Source organism: Aythya fuligula, chromosome 1 (assembly GCF_009819795.1).
Source record: "Aythya fuligula isolate bAytFul2 chromosome 1, bAytFul2.pri, whole genome shotgun sequence".
NCBI lineage: Eukaryota > Metazoa > Chordata > Aves > Anseriformes > Anatidae > Aythya > Aythya fuligula.
The window spans coordinates 103,819,809-103,837,351 of NC_045559.1; the positions used below are offsets into that span (position 1 = coordinate 103,819,809).

Here is a 17,543-nt window from a genome sequence, read left to right on the forward strand (position 1 = left end):
GGCACAGGCAGAAAGTGCTCCTCAATCAAAGTGCAAGAACAATAATGTGCAACCCTAAGGTAAACAAACGGGCCACACCTCATTTTTATTTTGGCTCTACTGGGGGAATTCTCTTCCTCTTTTAAGTAACGCAGAAATGCACGCGTGGTCCTTCCAGCTCCCCTTCTCCTTCTCACCCTCCACGAAGGCCAAGTGGGCTCCTGCTTTCCTGCAGAGCCCCTCTGCTTCCCAGGGCGCAGCCCGCAAGCTGCTGTTGGTCTGCCCCACAGGCTCCAGGGAGTTGCCCTCTTGGCTTCCCAGAGATTTGCTTATGTCTGATGATCTGAAATTAGAATCCTTTCCCTGCTCTGCCCTTTGCTTTAAACGTGTAAATCCTTGCAGATTTCCCGTAGGGAAGAAAAGGGGGATTTTCCCACCATTAAAAATAAAAGGGAAGGGAAGGAGAAAGACTTGAAACACAGAAGATGCTTGTAAAAGTGATTAGAAAATAAACAAGCCCTCAATCGTGTCAATTATTCACATCCCCTGGTATAAATATAGAAACACTGAGCAGGGGGCTTTCCCCTGGGAGGCTGGCTCTCTGCTCCTACCTTCCATTAATGTATTATCAGGGTGCTTTGTCAGTGCCTGGTGTCTGCTTTTGTCTTCCTCAGCTGTGGTTTGGGGATGTTTGACAGCCACTTACACAGAGATGGTGAGTCTCTTGATGGACCTTCCTCCCCCTCTCTCTCTCTTGCTTTTTCTTCCCATCCTTAGAGATTCTCATAGGTGTGGTGCTACAGCTGGAAGAACAAGGCTTCCCACACCTTTTCTTTATGACTTCTGCACAAACAGAATGTGGGTTTATTTTTCTTTCTCCTCCTCTCCATCTGGAGTGATCATCCGGCATTGTTCCCCTAACCGTGACAGACACAGAGGCTGCGTGTTAGTCAGGTGGCTGGGAAGAGTTTTTGCAGTTCCAGCACTGCTGGCTGCTTCTAGCAGACGTGTGGGCATCCCTCCCCAACCTCCTCCGGATGGTCATCATCGTTAGACTCCAGTTTCAGGAGCTCTCTTTGACAGGTAGTGTAAGCAGTGGTTGGTTTAGAGTTCATTTTTCTCACAAACAGAAGGTTTCTGTGACATTTTCTATAAGGAAAACACAGAGGATCATATTTGTCTTTGATTTTTACTGGTTTAAAAGTTAAGCAGCTTCTGCAATCCACTAGAGTTGGACCCTGAACTCAGTGCCTCCATCCATCCATCCATCCATCCATCCATCCATCCATCCATCCATCCATCCATCCATCCCTCCCTCCCTCCCTCCCTCCCTCCCTCCCTCCCTCCATCCATGTTTTGTTTTCTGTGAGCAGCCCAGAAATATGGGATGGGGAGATCCAGAGCCGTCAGGGCAGCAGGTCCCCGGAGGTGCTAGAGCGTTTACCTTCTTCTCAGGGTAGATGCTACCATTGATTTTGGCAGCATTTCATATTAACAAGAGGTAATAAAGGCGAACAAAATGTGGCCTCCAGTTACAAGTAAAGGGCCTGATTCTCCACTCTCGTAGACAGGATTGAACACTGGACTTACAACGGTGTGGCACTAGGATAGTGGGTGGGGAATACAGCCCAGAGCCACTGATTAATATTAAATATTCTCTGTACGAAATGATGGGCCGTTGCTTTCTATGCATGTACATCCTGGTGTTTTATTATGGAGTTACCGAGGGCTTCACAAAGCTGGATGAAGATTTGTGTATTGACCAACTGATCTCACAGCTGCAGTTGCGTTTTGAATCTGACAAAAAAGATGCATCATAAAATCAAAAAGCAAAGATGGAACTGCAAGAGAGCTGTCATTCTTCCAGCCAGCTTGTCGTGTTTGCTGGACAAGCAGATACACTTGCATGCTAATTTTTCCTTGCTGGGCAGGAAGGGTTCTGCTGCGAAAAAGAGGCTTTTAGAAAACTACAGCTTCCATATTTGTCATCTGTTAATGCTCATGTTGAGTGTCTGCAAGCAAACAGAAAGCGTATTCACTGTATTTTTTTATTAATCTCTCGGCATTGCAAACTCATCCCAACATGTGAAAGTCAAACCTCTCTTTGCTGTGCCTAGAGTCACAGGTAGCAGCTGTGATGAATAACTAGGTGCTCCTTTAATACATTCTGCTTCCTTACTATGCATTCATTTAATCCATTCATAGTGGTTTGCTGCGAGCTTCCTCAGTTTGGATTGACTTAAACTGCTGTGTGCTGAGCCCTGTGGGAACTCCTTGGCCTGATTTTTCAAGGCACTGTTTTGTGGCTAGGAAATAAATACAGCTGTGCTACTTCCAGACCTTCAAAGAGCAAGAGGAGCTGCACTGACATACGGAGGCACTGGCGTACATGCGTGCGTATACGCACCGTAAACATGTCTGTGTGTGTGTTCGTGCGTGAGTGCGTGCAGGAACCGGCTCTAAGGACAGATATTTTGTCTTGAGCACTGCAGTTTGAAAACGTTTCTTTAGCGTTTCTTCTTTAATGAGGTGGGCTGTTCATGTGTGAGCTCGGGAGTTCACACACCGAAAGAGCCCTTTTGCAACGAGGACTTCCCTCTGATGGTTGCCCTGTTGGAGGGGAGTCCTCGTCTGAGGCTTTGGCACCAAAGGGCATCCGAAGTTTCTGCTGTGGCACAGCTGGGGCTGTTGGGGTGAACTGGGAAGTGTGCTGGTGAGGCGCGTTTTAATGGCAGACAAGGAGAAGTAGGAAAAACTGATGTTCTCCTTGAAAAGTGCAGCTTGATTTCATTTGGGAAATTCTCTCCAAGCTGTAAAAGTTAATAGGAACAAACCTGTTCAGAAACGAGCCCATGGGTAATGATAAATCCTTTTCTTCTGGAGGGACCATGCGTGCAGGAGTACTCATCTGTTCATGGCAGGGGATGCTGCCAGCCCCTCGGATGTACTAGAGCCGAGTGAGAAGTTGGATAATCCAGCTTCCAGTTGTAAATATCCACTTAGGATCTTTTCACCTTTTTAGCAAACGAGCCGTGCAGCTTAAACTTTGGTGTACCGGGGGAGCAGAGAGAACAATTTATGCTGGAGGAGCAAAGGCGGTGTGTGAGGTGGCTGCTCTCTCTCAGAAGTGCCCAGGGTTTGCTTCGGCCTGGAGCAGATCCCTCTGAGTGGATCACAACCTCCTCAACAACCACTTCACGATGGAAAAGCCGATAATGCTCGGCCGCATCTGTTTCTTTCTACTTTTGGACAAGTTTTGCGTGGCCGGAGCAGACATCTGAAGAAAAGATTATCACAATCCCGATTCCTCCAGAGGTGAGGAATGCACTTCGTGGGGTTATCCATCAGGCAGTGGGTGCAGGTGGAAAGCCTCTCGCCTGCAGGACCTTGTTTGTCAGCAAGATTCCTGTCTTGGAAACTCTTGGCAGCTGGCATGGTAATGAGGCCATTTCAATATAAATGAGCTTCATTTTATTAATTTCTGCCAGCTCCTGAGCAATTCATGAACTGCTTTTCAGATCTCAACCAACAGCTTGGGGGGAGAGGGGGAGGTGGGGAACAGAGAGAGGAACATGAAGGAGGAAAAAAGAAAATGGGAATGTTTTTAATTTAGAAAGGAGCCGGTGACTCTCGTTTCTTTGAGCACCCAGCCAAGTGGGGATCACGGTTCCCCCACCGAGCAGCTCTCGTAACGTGACAGGAATTAGTAATCTCGTCCACCACTTTTCATCCCCTGAGACTTCCAGAAGTATTTTTAACTCGTAAAACCGGGCTCGTGGTGTTTTGTTGCCATTTCACTGCTGTCGCGGGGCTGTGGAGGGGCAGCGCTGTGCCTCCAGCACCCCGTGCTCAGGTGGGCCTGCGGCGCCTCCTGGCACTAGGCCTCACGCGGCTGCTCTCCGGACCCCTTCCCAGTGGTGCCAAAACAATAAAAGTGTTGGGATTTGGTGCCCGTGCGAGTGCGTGTGTGTAGCTGGTGACTTGTCTGAGGCCTCGGTGGGCACCGACCTGCCTCCGGTAGCCGCGCGTTGGGGAGCGCAATTCCCACCCCCAAGCCTTTCACCCTGCACAAAAACGCGTGTCAGCGCTCCGCCGCACGCCTCCGATTCGCCCTTGAAAAATGTTAATTAAATCACTGCTCAGATTACTCCCCTTTTCATAAATTACACTGTCTGCACAGAGACATTTCGTCTGAGGTCTCTCAGTTTCGGGCTTCCCCCCCCTCCTCCCTGGCCGGCTTGCTGCCTCTCTGCTGCCAGCAGTGAAGCCGGTGTGGGTCGGAGGGTGCCTTTTTGAGTGGCTTTTTTCGGGCTCCTGCCCCAGCAGCAGACACAGGTGTGTGCTCTGACCTGACCTTTTCTGCTCCTGCACTAGACAGGCTGTCCCCAGCAGGGGCACAGCAGTTTCTGTAGGGATTTTTATTGCAGAGAGTGGCGGGAAGGGGAGCCCCGTGCCTTCTGCAGCCTGGGCTCCAGGCGTTTGGGTTTTTCGGTCATCCTGCTCTCCTCAGGTTGTGTAATTCACATTTAAAAGCAGTGTTTGCATGCTGTATTGAACAGTGTTTGTTAGGTAAGTGATGATAACAGGACTTGGCAGAATATGTCCTCCTTTATAGCTGTTCCTGCTAACCCTTTGTCTGATTCTGTTTTTTTCTCCCCTCTCTCTCCCTAGGTTTTTGGCATATAGTCATAGACTCTGACGAGAGAGTAATGGAGGCGCTGAGTGGCAGGTGCTGACAGCTTCTGCAATCCCAGTAACTGTTCATTTTGGTATCATTTGCAATTCTATACCTCTAAATGCCACAGTTCTCTTGGGGAAGGTTGCGCTGGATACCAGTATTGCCTTGGAAGGTACATGTGTGTCCGTATATTTTCTTGAGGAGTTTGCTGTGTTTGTATAATGGTTCGTGGGAGGGGAAAAATTGGATAAGCTGCATGTGGTTTATGGTTACACCCATTTAGCAATACAAAGGCATTTGAATTGCTATCAAGCAGCTACTGATGACATCCCTTCCTCCCTCTCTCTTCTCTCCTCCTCTTACTTGAATTGCCTGCAGGGCCTTTTTGGAGTCCATCCCGTGCTTTAACATATGTGAGAGTGGCTTACAAAAAAAAAAAAAAAAGAAATGGCTGGTTAAAAGGTTCTTATTTGAAAGCAATTAAATATACTGCTGGAGTTTCTGAGAAACTCGGAGGCTTGCTGTGGAATTTCAGTCTCCCTCTTCCCCTTTTGAAAAAAAGCACATTTTAATTACAATAAAATGTGTACATTCGCACTCAGTTATTAGCCTTGTGCATTTTTCTATGCGGTTCTTGTGACTTCAGTCAAAATCTTTGTTGTTGGCTGGCAGATTTGCGCAAAAGTTTATTTCTGTAGAATCATTGCTCACTGTGGATTTAATCATTGTTCTGGTTCTCACAGCCTTCAAGCTCCGCTCCAGGAGAAAAATACAGATTTGTCACCAGGGCCTCCCACCAGAATCTAAATTTAAATTTGCAATCTGTTGTCTTGCGAGGTGCTTCAAATTTGGTTGGAAGTTAATGTACGTCAGGTTTTCTTCTGGAATCTAAAGGCCTAACTTTGTAGAAGTTCGAGAGTTACTACCTTGGGCTTATTTGAAATTAATATATTGGGTTTGTGACTGCTTTGAGAAATACTTAACATCGGGGGGAAGGGAAAAGAAAGGAAAAATTGAGGTTTTCAAAGAAAACGAGATTCTTAGATGGGACCGTCATCAGTGGTCACCTAGAACATGACCGTCTCCATCCGTAACCACTTCATGTGACTCATCCAGCAAAAACTCAGCAGTTCAGCTAAAGTTCAACCTGTCTATTTAGAGCAGTAGTTGATATAGGGAGCATTGTTTTGTCCAAAGCTTTGCTGCAGGATTTGTGTTCTCCCTGCTGATATCCTAATGTTGATAGCACAGTTAAGTCTTTGTTTTCAAAAAAAAAAAAAAAAATCGTTACTGTCTGTTGATGTGTAAGCTGGCTAAACAGTGACTTTCCTGGCCCTGTGAAGATTTCCATGACTTTGACTTTTTTCCTGCTCTGAACTAGGAAGGAGCAGATCTTCTGGGAGAGGGAGCCCTTTCCCAGAGCAGCTGATATAGCTTGATGGTCAGAGGCTGCCTCTTGAGGATGTGGAGGAACAAGTTGCAACCCCTCATTTGCTTGACTTGGGTTGCAGATATGAATCTTGATCTTCCACGTTTTTGGTAAGCGACTGAGTCACTGAGCTGGTGCCTCTTCCAGGAGACGTGCCTGCCTCCCTGCTTCGGTTTTCAGATTTCTCCCCCTTGGAGCAGAGAAGCCTTTCATCAAAACCGGTCTATTCCCACAAAAAGTTTGGGTTTTGATGAATCAACATTTTCTGCTGAAAATTTTCCAACTGGTTCTGCTTGTGATACATGGTCTGTGCACACTAATCTCCACTGGCTTTGGAGAATAATTCAGAACAGATTTCTGACACGTCGCAATCCTTGGCTGTGCTTGACAGACCTGTTTAAAGCATCAAGACATGTCATACTTGATTTATGTGGTATCCTGTAGGTACCTTGATAGGTCTTTAATGGTCACCTTTGGATTCAGGTGGGTGAGCTAACAAGGGGAGCCTTTGTCCTATCAGCGTTCGCATGCAACTCCCATTAACATTACTCATTTTCTTAATTTGATACAGATTTTTTTCATTGAGTGTGCTAAATTCGGTTAAGCTGTAGATGGGCAGCATCTGGCAGTTGGAGCTGGAGCACTTGGAGACATTTCTGCCCCAGGGCGTCTGCTGCCGCCCCTGGGAGGGGAGGGCTGGGGCTCCCCTCCCCTGCCCAGCGCCTGCTCCTGCTAGCTGAGGACACTGCGTCAGCTTCAGGGCTGCCTTCCCACATCTGTGTGCGCTGAACGAGCATCTTGCTGCTGTCAGGAACAGGGAAATGCTGCTCCCTGCCTCTCTCTGTCCTCTCTTCCCTGTCCCCCATGTCACCCTCCAGCCACGCTGCTCCATCCTCACCGTGTCCCAAGGCAGGCTTACTTGTGCTGCTGCTGGCACGCCTGAGTTCCACTCAATCCCAGCAAAATAAACTGAAAAAGAGCCTTTTTTTAATCTTCTTGGTTTATTTTCTGCTCTTTTTGTGAACTCGGCTTCATGATAAAGGCCTGAATGGGATTGGGATGACTGGTGCAAATGCACAGGGGGAAATGTGGCAGGAATGGGGGCAAGAAGGCAGGAGGGGGTCCCTCCCACAGGGATCTGTTTGTCTCAGGCGCCCTCGGCCCGACCCATTGGCACTTGTGGATATGTGCACACCTGCAGCGTGTTGTGTATTGCTGGGCACGGCGGTGGGATGGCAGGAAGGCCTCTGACACTGTCCTCCCTGGGTGCTGTGGGCTAATCGCCCGGATGGGTAGCCAGTGGTCTGCAGGATTTGCAAAGGCATCCCCACCTGAAGGGCCAAGACACCGCATTAAAAAGGGACGGCTATTTCCTTTGAAGTCTGGCACTTCTCGCCAGTACCTAGCAGATACTTCTCATCCTGCGAAATCGCTCAGAAAACATTCCTGCAGCCCTCTGCAGGAGGAAAGGCTTCCCTCCTTCCGGGAAAGTCTTTTCTCCCTGGGGACACAGCCCGAGCTGCTCTTCCTTTCCTGCACAAGGAGCCTTTTGGTTAAGTTTTGCCCCTTCTGCACGGATGCTAGGTCGAGGTGGCGGCACAGCGCTGCCTTCTGTAGCCCCGAGTCTCCATCAGCGAGTGTGCCGGGCCGTGCGGTGCGCTAGGGCTGCTCCTGCCCTTCTGCAGCTCTGTCTCTGGAGGTAAAGAGCCACTCTTTAATCTTTCATGGTTTCGAGAGAGCTTTTAAAAGTGCTGTTTCTCCTTAAATAGATACTGAAGTGCTGGTTGCATGGCTGGAGACGGGGGGAAATGACTGCATGCTCTGATGTGCTTTGCAGCCGGTGGAAAGCCTGTCAAACCACAGTACGGTTAGCAAGAATTTTGGAATCAAAGCAGCTAAAAGCATTACCCCAAGAGGGTTTATTTTGCAAGAGGGGGAGTGTTGAGGTCTGGCATCAGACATCTGTGTGGAAGACAAAATGCAGTTTCTGTGCTTGAAAGTGTTTTAGAAGTAAAAGCTAGCTGACGTTTGTTTTTCTGTCCAGTCCATATCAAAGAACTGGAGCTTCTAAGGAATAATAAACCCTACCCAGGGATTTATAATGCTGTCATTTTTTTTTAGATTAAAACCTGCTCTCTGTTCAGCACATTTATTTTTCTAAACAATTCTCGATAACCACGTCTCAGGACAGTCAATGGGAGTTCAGCCATTAATTTCAGTAGACACAGGGTATAGTTTACTTGGCACGTGAGTGTGTTTACTTTAGATACAGCAGTGTCCAGATACTGCTGGAGGTGCCTGTTGCTCTAGCGTTGAGCAGCTTTCTGGCCTCAGACGCGACCCACTTAGCTGGGCAGCAGAGCTGAGTGCTGCTGTCCTCTGCCTGCTTTCAGAAATGTTGCTGCACAAGTTCACTTCCACCATATGCGTCCAGAGCAGCCTACGGCACAACTGCTGTGCCTACGTGTACCGCGGTCGATTCATCGCTTTCTGTGTAACTTCTGTAGGGCTCATTCAGTTCTGTGCAGTAGTGATCCTGTATATTGAGGTAGCGAGGCAGGATACAGCACCACGCTCATCCTCTGAGCATCTGGCTCAATACCCACTGGCGCATCCTGTGAACGGAGAAGAAGCTGCCCCAAGAAACTGAAGACTCCAGATTCCTGCCAGGAAGGCGTTCTCTTTTTGACCAAGACTAATAGAAATATTTCAAAATGAGGGAGCTTTCTCCTAGATTTTCTCTTAAAGATTAATGGACTGTTTATCTAGATGTAATTGGCTTGTGTGTAATTCAGGATCTCTCCTGTTTAATTTTGAACAGCCACGTACTTTAACATTTACCTTTCTTACTCTTCTCCTTGCTCTTCGTCCAGAAGGAGTCAATACTACTCAAAAAAATATTTCTGACATTTGTTGAGTGAGATCACAGATCTCAAAGAGTTTTCCAAGGTTGAATCCAGATCCTGACTGCCAGCTGCTAGGTGGGAAACCCGTTTCGCAGGGGGACACGCACAGCTTAATACTGCAGGAGGCTGGTTACGGGGATGGGGACAGAAACCCAATCCCCATGTTCCAGCTCTGTTTTCTCTCCACAAGATCAAAGCGCTTAGATCGAGCTATCTGCTTCGGAGTGAGTAGGAAGGAAAGGTTATTTTTGTATAGTCTGAGTCACTCATGCTAATGTATTTTTCATAATACAGCTTTCTTGTGTGGGGCTCTCTGTACCTGATTAACGTTGCACTGTTTTTTGTTCCAGAAATCAAACCTGTTATTACCTTGCTACCGAATAGTTGAGTTTGTACTTTGCTATTTGGTGCTTCAGCTTGTGGTTGCTAGCAAAATAAAAAAGCAAAATCTCAGATAAAGGCATAGAGCCATCTACGTTTTGGCATCTCGTTACCTACAGATGACCACAGTTGTTTATCTGCACGGTGATTTTTTGAATTTGTAGCGCTGGCTAGAATTGCGGAGGGTTAGCTGATATCAATAACCAAGTGAGCGTGTGCCAAGCTGGGTTTGGAAGCGTACTTTCTGATAAACCAGCTCGAGTTCACACCAATCTTCAAGGTTTAGTCTTTCCCTTTAGTACAGTCCTTGTTCACCCCAGCGTAGCGATGGTCTGCCTTTTCGCTAAGTACTGATTTGTCCGATTTGTATCTCTAAGTTTGCTGCTATGGTTGCTAGCCCCCTGAATGACTTCTGTTGAATTAGCTAGCAGTGTTGAAGCAGGCCTTGCCTACTGTAACGGCCCCACTCTTTCTCTTCCCTTGCAGACTGTGAAGCCATGGGAAACGCGGAAAGCCAGAGCGTAGAGCACGCCTTCTACGGAGACAAGCACGCCAGCCTGGGCCGCAAGCACACCTCGCGCTCGCTCCGCCTCTCCAACAAAGCCTCTCGGCGGACCCGGCACGCGTCCTCTGGGAAAATCATCCACAGGAACTCGGAAGTGAGCACCCGCTCCAGCAGCACCCCCAGCATCCCCCAGTCACTGGCGGAGAACGGCCTGGAGCCCTTCGCCCAGGAGGCCGCCCTCGAGGACTTCGGCAGCCCCATCTGGGTGGACCGCGTGGACATGGGCCTGCGGCCCGTCTCCTACCACACCGACTCCTCCGTGACGCCCAGCGTGGACAGCAGCACCGTCCTCACCGCCGCCTCCGTCCACAGCATGCCCGGCTCGGAGGAGAGCCGGCTCTACGGGGACGAGCCGCCCTTCCTGGCCGAGGGCGACGGCAGGCCGCACCGCTACGCGCCCAACGGGACGGGCTTCATGGAGACGGCCAGCTTCAAGAAGAAGCGCTCCAAATCGGCCGACATCTGGCGCGAGGACAGCCTGGAGTTCTCGCTCTCGGACCTCAGCCAGGAGCACCTGACCAGCAACGAGGAGATCCTGGGCCTGGCCGAGGAGAAGGACGCCGAGGCGGCCCGGGGGACGGAGGCCGGCGGCGGCCCCCAGCAGCTGGTGGCCTGCCAGCGTGCCAACTCCATGAGCGAGCTGTACTCCCCCAAAACCCCCAGCGCCGCCGTCAACGGAGGCCCCCGCAACGCCTTCGGAGGCTACTGCCGGAATTTGGTGTCCGACATCCCGGGTGTTGGTGGCCATAAGGCAGCGTCGGGCGCCGCCGAAGATGCGCCCTCCTACAGCAACTACAACACGCTGCCCTGCAGGAAGTCCCACTGCCTGTCCGAAGGGGCCACCAACCCGCAGCTCAGCCACAGCAACAGCATGCAGGGCAGGAGGGCGAAAACTACTCAGGTAAGGCTCCTCTGTTCTCCGTGAAGTGGAAGCGTGCGGTGTTTGCTAGGCTGTTCCTTTTCCAGGCTCTGCTTTCATCCAACACCCCCTTTCCAGGAAGGGGCAACAGACAGAGGGGACTGTGTCCAGGCAGGAGCTGAGCTGGTTTCAGGAGGTGGCTCGATCACGCCAGCGCTCCCTTCCTTCTCTGCAGCTCTGCACTGGGGCCTTTTGCACTCTGTGCAGACTTAGGAGAAGCTAAATCTGCATTTGCCACTAAAGATTTTCCTCTGTGTTTTACAGCGCTGACGGTGCCTTTTTTTTTTTTCAGAGTAGCTTTTTTTTCAGATCACACTGCTCGTGGAGCTCACACACGTCGTTTCTCCTCTCTGTGCCCTCCCTACCCTGTCTCCCCTCCTTCATGCATGCACGCACGCACGCACTCCTCAGCTCTCAGGGCTGGAAGCAAGGGAGAAACCTGTGAATGTCTCCCCCCCCCTTCCACCATAAGCACTCACTGAGCTGAAATTTCACTCTTCTCATTACCCGGCCTTCTCAGCTGTGCAAAGCATCACCCAGAAACATTGCTCTCCCCTTGGAGGAGGCTGCCAGTCCTGCAAGCTGCTGTGCTCACCCGCTGTAGACTGAAAAATGAGGGGGTGTGTGTGGAGAAGATGCTGCTTCTCCTAGGCAGGGAGAGCATCCCTGTGACCTTTACTCTGGCGGCTGCCGTGGGGGCTGTCTCATGTTTTGCCCTGCTTTCCTTGGCTGTGTTCAGCCTGGTCGAGTCTCACAGCGCTGCCTGCTGCTGCACACAGCAGTTCTGCTCACCCCAAGGGGCAGACTGCTCCCAGAGGGGTTGGGAAAAAAGGCTGCGACCCCCGTCCACCTGGACAAGTCACATGGAGCAGCCGCTTTGCGGGAATACTGCGCTCTTTTTGAGTGTTTGGCTGCTGCTAAATATAAAAATGACATGCCAAAACAGATGCTGCAGCGTCCCACGACAGCAGCTTTGTACTTCCAAATCAGCTCTTTTATTTTTTTTGGAGGTGTTTTTTCCAGCGTGAGTGCAGGGGCCCTTTGGTGCTCCATCAAGGCAGCGCAGGATAAAAAGCAGGAGGAGAACAACAACAAAAGGAAGACGTTGTTTGGAAGCCCTGAACGTCACGTCACAGCTTTCATGAAGATTGCTGGGTGCAACTGCTGCCTCCAGCCTTCTTTCAAGTGTGTTTGAGGAAAAAGAGAGTAGTGTCGCTTTGTGTAGTGAAACATTTATTTTCCTTCTTGGTGGCTTTCCTGCCATTAAGAAGCTTCCTCTGAGGCGCTCAGTGAAAGTCTGGGATTTGCATGCTGTTTTGTGAGGCCTCGGCTGTGCCCAGGGAAATCACTGCAGGCTGGTTTCTCTAGGTGCAGCTCCTCAGCCCGGAGACGGTGGCTGTGAGGAGTCTCGGCAGTGGTCATTACCACAAATAAAATCAACAAAATTAAAGCTTTGGAAAGGTGAAAATTCCTTCCAAGTCTTTAATCCTAGCAGCGCAGAGTAAGTATAAGATGCTTGTCAGCAGTGAAGTCGTGCTAGCCCAAACCTACCTTTAGCGAGCGCAGGGAAATGACTGTCATTAAGGGCTTGATAAACAGAGGGAAAAGGAAGTGCAGATTTGCACGCAAAATCAAAGGACGAGTTCCTCGGTGAACCTGATTGTGGTGGCTTTGGGTAGGGTGAGAGGAGGGCAACCAGCAACCTGTCCTTGTGCCAGGTCCCCACTCGGAAAACATCCACTCAGCTTTTCGTGACACCGCTGGTGTTGAGAGGGCGACGGCTCCCCTGGCCTGCAGGTGGGAAGCTGAGGCACAGCTCTGATGGCCTGGCTGTGCCAGCGGGTATTTGGGCACAGCGTGGGGAATTGGGTTTCTCTCTGCCCTGCCCGGGCTTCCAACGCTTCCTCAATGGGCTTCACACTTTTGATGCCCCCTTCCAGCATTTCCCCAGCCCTCCCTGCTGTAAACCATTTTGTGCTTTAAAAACAATTTAGTGGACTGAGGCAAAACCTTCCTGTTATTTCCAGCATTTTGACCTGCCTCCCTCCACCCCACAAAATACTAGGTATGTTTTTAGGGCCAGAAGGACACTGCACAAAGGTGACCCCGGGGCCAAATGCGCTGTGGTGTGGACAGTCAGCTCTCTGTCTTGGCCTCCAGGCCAGTGACCTGTCATTGCTCCTGTGGTATTTCAAAGTGCAGCGGTCACTCCCTTCTTCAGAGTCACTTAATTGAGCCTCCTAGCCAGGTTTATGGCCTGGGCACTGTTGCCCAACCTCACAAGAATTCAGGTTTGTAATTGCCAGTGGGTTGTTTTTTTTTTTTTTTTTTTTTCCCAGTTTTTGGAAAGTGGGATAATTGCATGACTTTTCAGTCTAACCTGCCCTGGTGCTAGGAGTGCTAGCAGGTTGTGGTGGCCGCTTGTAGGTACATTTTGGGAGGTGCCAACGAGAGCAGAAGACGCCGAGCACAGGGTGAGTCTGATACCACAGCGATGTTTGATTCCTGGATCCATCCGATGTCACCTGCCCGTTCAGCTGTATGTACATCACCGTATTTTCTGTGACAGCTAAATGTTGTGTGACAGGTACCAGTAGCTTCTCAGCTTTGCTGGCCAGTGCTGCTGGAAGGCAACCCCGCGACTGCATCACAGAAAGGAGGTGCTGTGATCAGAGCCGTATGGATTTTGGTATAATGCCTTATCCATCGGTTCTTTACAAGTACATGGTTTACATTAAAGGAAGAAAAAGAAAAAAGACAATTTCTTCCTTCCAAATTTAAACCTTAAATTGAGCTGTGGGAGTCACTTTCCACTAATTGAGAAGGAAAGCCTTTTAATGCTGGAGAGGCGATTAGATGCAGCGTGCGCGAGCAATTAATATTCACCGGGTGGCTCTGGGGCACCCACGCAGTTCTGCTTTTCGTAACATTTTAACATTCAGGGTTCGGATCTGCCAAAGCGAGGCTTCCCGGAGAGCTCTGCTGGGATCCTGCTCGGCTTTTGGAGCCGATGGGATGTAGGTGGAAAGAGCTTAATTGGCTGACATTTTCACCCGTTTTTGCTTGAAGGGAGGCAAAGTCCTGTTGGATACAGCTTGTTCTGGCTGTGGGCTGTGAGATCCCCGGGATCCTACAGTCTGCTCGTCGGGATCCAGATTTTTTGTGACGTGGCTCTGCTGTGTCCTGCTGAACATCTGCCTGCTGGAGACGCCCTCCTCCTTCTGGAGGGTGTTCCGAGAGAAACGTAACTTCGTGCTCCCCTCCTGTTAAGAGCCCCAATTAAAGTCTTGTTGGGGGAATCTAGGGGAAGGGAAGCCTTGAGATAAGGTTTTGTGCCACTTCCAAGCCCATCGTGCCACCTCCTTATTCCACGTTCCCCTCTGTGGACAATTTCTGGCTGCTCTTTCCTCTTGACCATTGGACGGGGGTATCCAGCCTTGCACAGGGCATGAGCTTCCTTCAACATTTCAGACTCTGCTAGGAGTACAGCCTGGTGAAGGCATCTCCTGGTGGCAGTTGCCACCAAAGCCTGAGACCTCCTTGGGCTTTCAGCACTGGTGTTTGCTTTGCAGTTGACCCGTTGGGAGTAGACCTTAGTAGGTCTGAAGCTACAGGTCTTTCCTGGGGGGAGTGGTGGTGTTTTACGAGCACGTTGTGTCTTTTGTGTGCACTAAAATCCAAACAGACCTGGTGGCCAAAGCATTTCTGCTTGCTGGACTGCTTTATGCCCAAGAAGGCTGGCCGTGGTCCTCACCGAGCTTTAGAGCCCAGCTTGGCGTCTCCTGTGCAGAGCTCAGCTGCAGCGTTAGCAGTACCATGGTGCAGTCCAGGTTTTTCACGTAACTCCTGAGAAGGACCAGAAAGACGTTCTTCAGCTCTGCAGGGAAAGCAAATGTTCTTCACAATGTCTTCGGGCCAGCCTTTGTTGTGAGCTGGACAGGGGGAGAGGGAGCAAACTTCCCTTCTGACTTGGAAACCGCGAGCTTTTCAGTGCCAGCCCGATTATCTCCTTGGTGCACTAAATCCCCTCCCTTTTAAAGATTTTCATTTTTGTTACTATTTTTAGGCCTCTGGAGGTAACCTGGAGGAACTTGGGCTATCATGCCTTAAAAAAAAAAATGTATAAAAAGTTTTGCAGAATATGCAGGGGATGAAAACAAGGCTTGTGTGGGAATTAGATCAGGATGTAGACAGAAACCAATCTAAAAATAATTCAGGGTATCTTTCCAGTTGATTTTTTTTTTTTTTTTTTTACCATCTCAGGGAGTTTTATGACAGGTTATAGCATTTCATTGTGTTCTGCAGGATGGCCAAACTCCAGAGAGCTGATACTTTTCGGTGTAAGTTGTGTCTTCACAAATGGTTTTGTGGCACGGAGGGTGTAGCCTCGAAATGTAAAAGGACCCCACTGGGTCACGCTCTGTCCAGCCCTGTATCTTGCTCCCCAACACCAAGTGCTCGGAATAGGAAAGAAAGAAACCGGGAGAGTGCAGAGTGAACTTTCCTTGAGGGCATTCTTCCTGATCCCAGAAAATTAGCAATTGGAGGCTTCCTGAGTGAGGACCGCATCCAAGGCTGTCAGATTGACCTGTCCCCCATGACTTCTCTTCTTCTGAAATCATTTTCTGCTTTTGGCTCCCCCCGCATCCTGTTCGCTCTCTACATAACACCAGTGACCTTACGGCCTCCTGTTACAGCCCCCCTTGGTCGTGGCTTTCCCAAACAGAGTATCTCCAGCAGCTCTGCTCCAATGAAAGCAATTCCGTCCGTTTCAGTCTGGAGTTGGGAGAAGACAGCCATTTTCAATGTAAATATGATTCTTAATCAGATTGACCCAAATAATTTAATCGTAGTCATTTGGCTCCAGATGGAGCCAAAGGCAGCCAGTCCGACTGCGGCAAAGTCATGTATCAGTAAATTATAATTAACAGCACGCCGTTTAATAGGTGCCTAAAAGTAAGATGTTGCTGTTTCTCTGTTGCAGCCTGCGTCCTGCTATTTCCAGCCGCTGTTTGCGCAGTCCCGTGGTTCTTTCCAGCCTGAGGTTGTGGCGGTGAGGTCTCAGATACAGCCTGAACTCCCCTCCAAATCCCCAAAAGCCAGAGGTCCTGGAGTCAGACGGTCAGGCTCAGGTGATTTAGGGGCTGAATCCCACCGGAGAGCACTGGTCAGCCAGTAACTGTGCTGAGCCCCCTGGCAAACAGGCAGCAACCCCGTGTGTGGGGCACGCAGCAGCCCGTGCTGGAGTTCTCAGTGCCTCCAAACAACCAGAGCCATTTGGCTCCACCACATGGGCCCTTTGCAGCCTGGCTAACTGGAAACGCCTCCAGCTTGAGCTGGAAAGCGTGAACAGAAGGCTTCAGGGCTGCCCTGCCGTTCCCAGCTGGGTGACGTTCGAGCAGGTATTGCCTGCTCAGGAGATTTTAAAGCCAGCAACAGGCACTCCCTCGGAGCACGCAACCCTGCCCCGGTACTGTCAAGGAAAGGAGCATGTGAAAAGGAGTGCTACGGTCTCTGTTGGCAAATATTTTGATACTCTTTCGAAGATCTTAATTTGTTTTTCTTTCTCGGCTCTTGGTCTGGAGCCAGTGGAAAGCAAATTAGCAGTCCTGATATCTGATCCAGCTCCATTCAGTCGTCTTTTTTTTTTTTAAACAGTGGGAATTTGTCATTTAAACATTTGAAGTGCTTGTAGCCCTGGCTGTAATTGTACTCTCTGCAAAACTGTATGTGCTGCATGTTTTTAGTTTCGAGTACTTTCCACTCGAAAATCACAGACAGGTTGCCCCAGCTGCCTGCTTGCTGGGCTGTGCTTACTTAGATGGATGCAATTTGCAGCAGCGATCCTTTCCAGTGAAGTGCTCCACTGAAACCTCTCTTTTCAGAGTGCTCCAGCGTGTGATCCTGGGACTGGTCGCCATCCCAGGCGGCAGGCATTTCCCTGCTCCCCTCAGCTACGTGGCTGTTCAGGTGAACACCTCCTGGATGACAGGCTTTGATTTCGAGTTGCTGTTCTAGCAGCTCTCCCTCCTTCCCACTTCTCCCCCCTCTGCTGCATTTCGCAGGAAGAATTGCCTCTCCTTGGCACCGAGTGAACACAAAGTAACCTAACCCCGTATTTTACTTCGAGGATTTTGGCTAGGCATGTGGCCATTTATTTCACTCGAGCACTTTTAGGCTGCTTGCATTAGTTTACGGTTAGCGCAGTTCCTCCAGAAACTTTCTTCATCTGGGTGGTCCACTGGGATGAAAGCAAGGTAAGTTTTGGGGGGTCCTCAGCACAGCATTTGGGAACAGAGGGATTAAGCACCGTGATGCTCAAAAGCCGTGAGGCTTCCTCCCACTGTGGGGTGATGGAAAGCGGGCTTCCACCCCGAACCCGCGCAGGTGTCAGGAGCTGCGCTGCAAGGTTTTGCGTGCAGGGACCACACTGCAAGAGGCTTTGCTGTGTTATGGCTGGATTCTCATTCATGGTATTAACTGCTTTATAACAGGCAGTGCTAAAGCCAGGCAAAAGCTGTTTTGCTCAGGTCCCGTGGCAGTGCTTCGTGCCGTTTCCTGCTAAGGGGGCGGCCGTCCCTTAACTGCGCATTATCTCACAGGCTTGGATTTCTCTCATGTTATTCAAAAGCAAAATGAAAACATCCTCCCCGTTCCCTGTCCCCAGCACTTTAGCTTTTAGAGAT

The 17,543-nt window shown here is 49.8% G+C and overlaps 1 protein-coding gene across 1 annotated transcript in view; it reads left to right on the forward strand.

The window, feature by feature from the left end:
• The window catches only part of TIAM1 (TIAM Rac1 associated GEF 1), a 106,767-nt gene that overhangs the window by 17,446 nt on the left and 71,778 nt on the right, over nt 1-17,543 (forward strand). Inside the window, exon 2 of the mRNA XM_032197828.1 lies at nt 9,860-10,839. Coding sequence (XP_032053719.1) covers nt 9,860-10,839 — 980 coding nt within the window. The remainder of the gene's footprint in view (nt 1-9,859; nt 10,840-17,543) is intronic.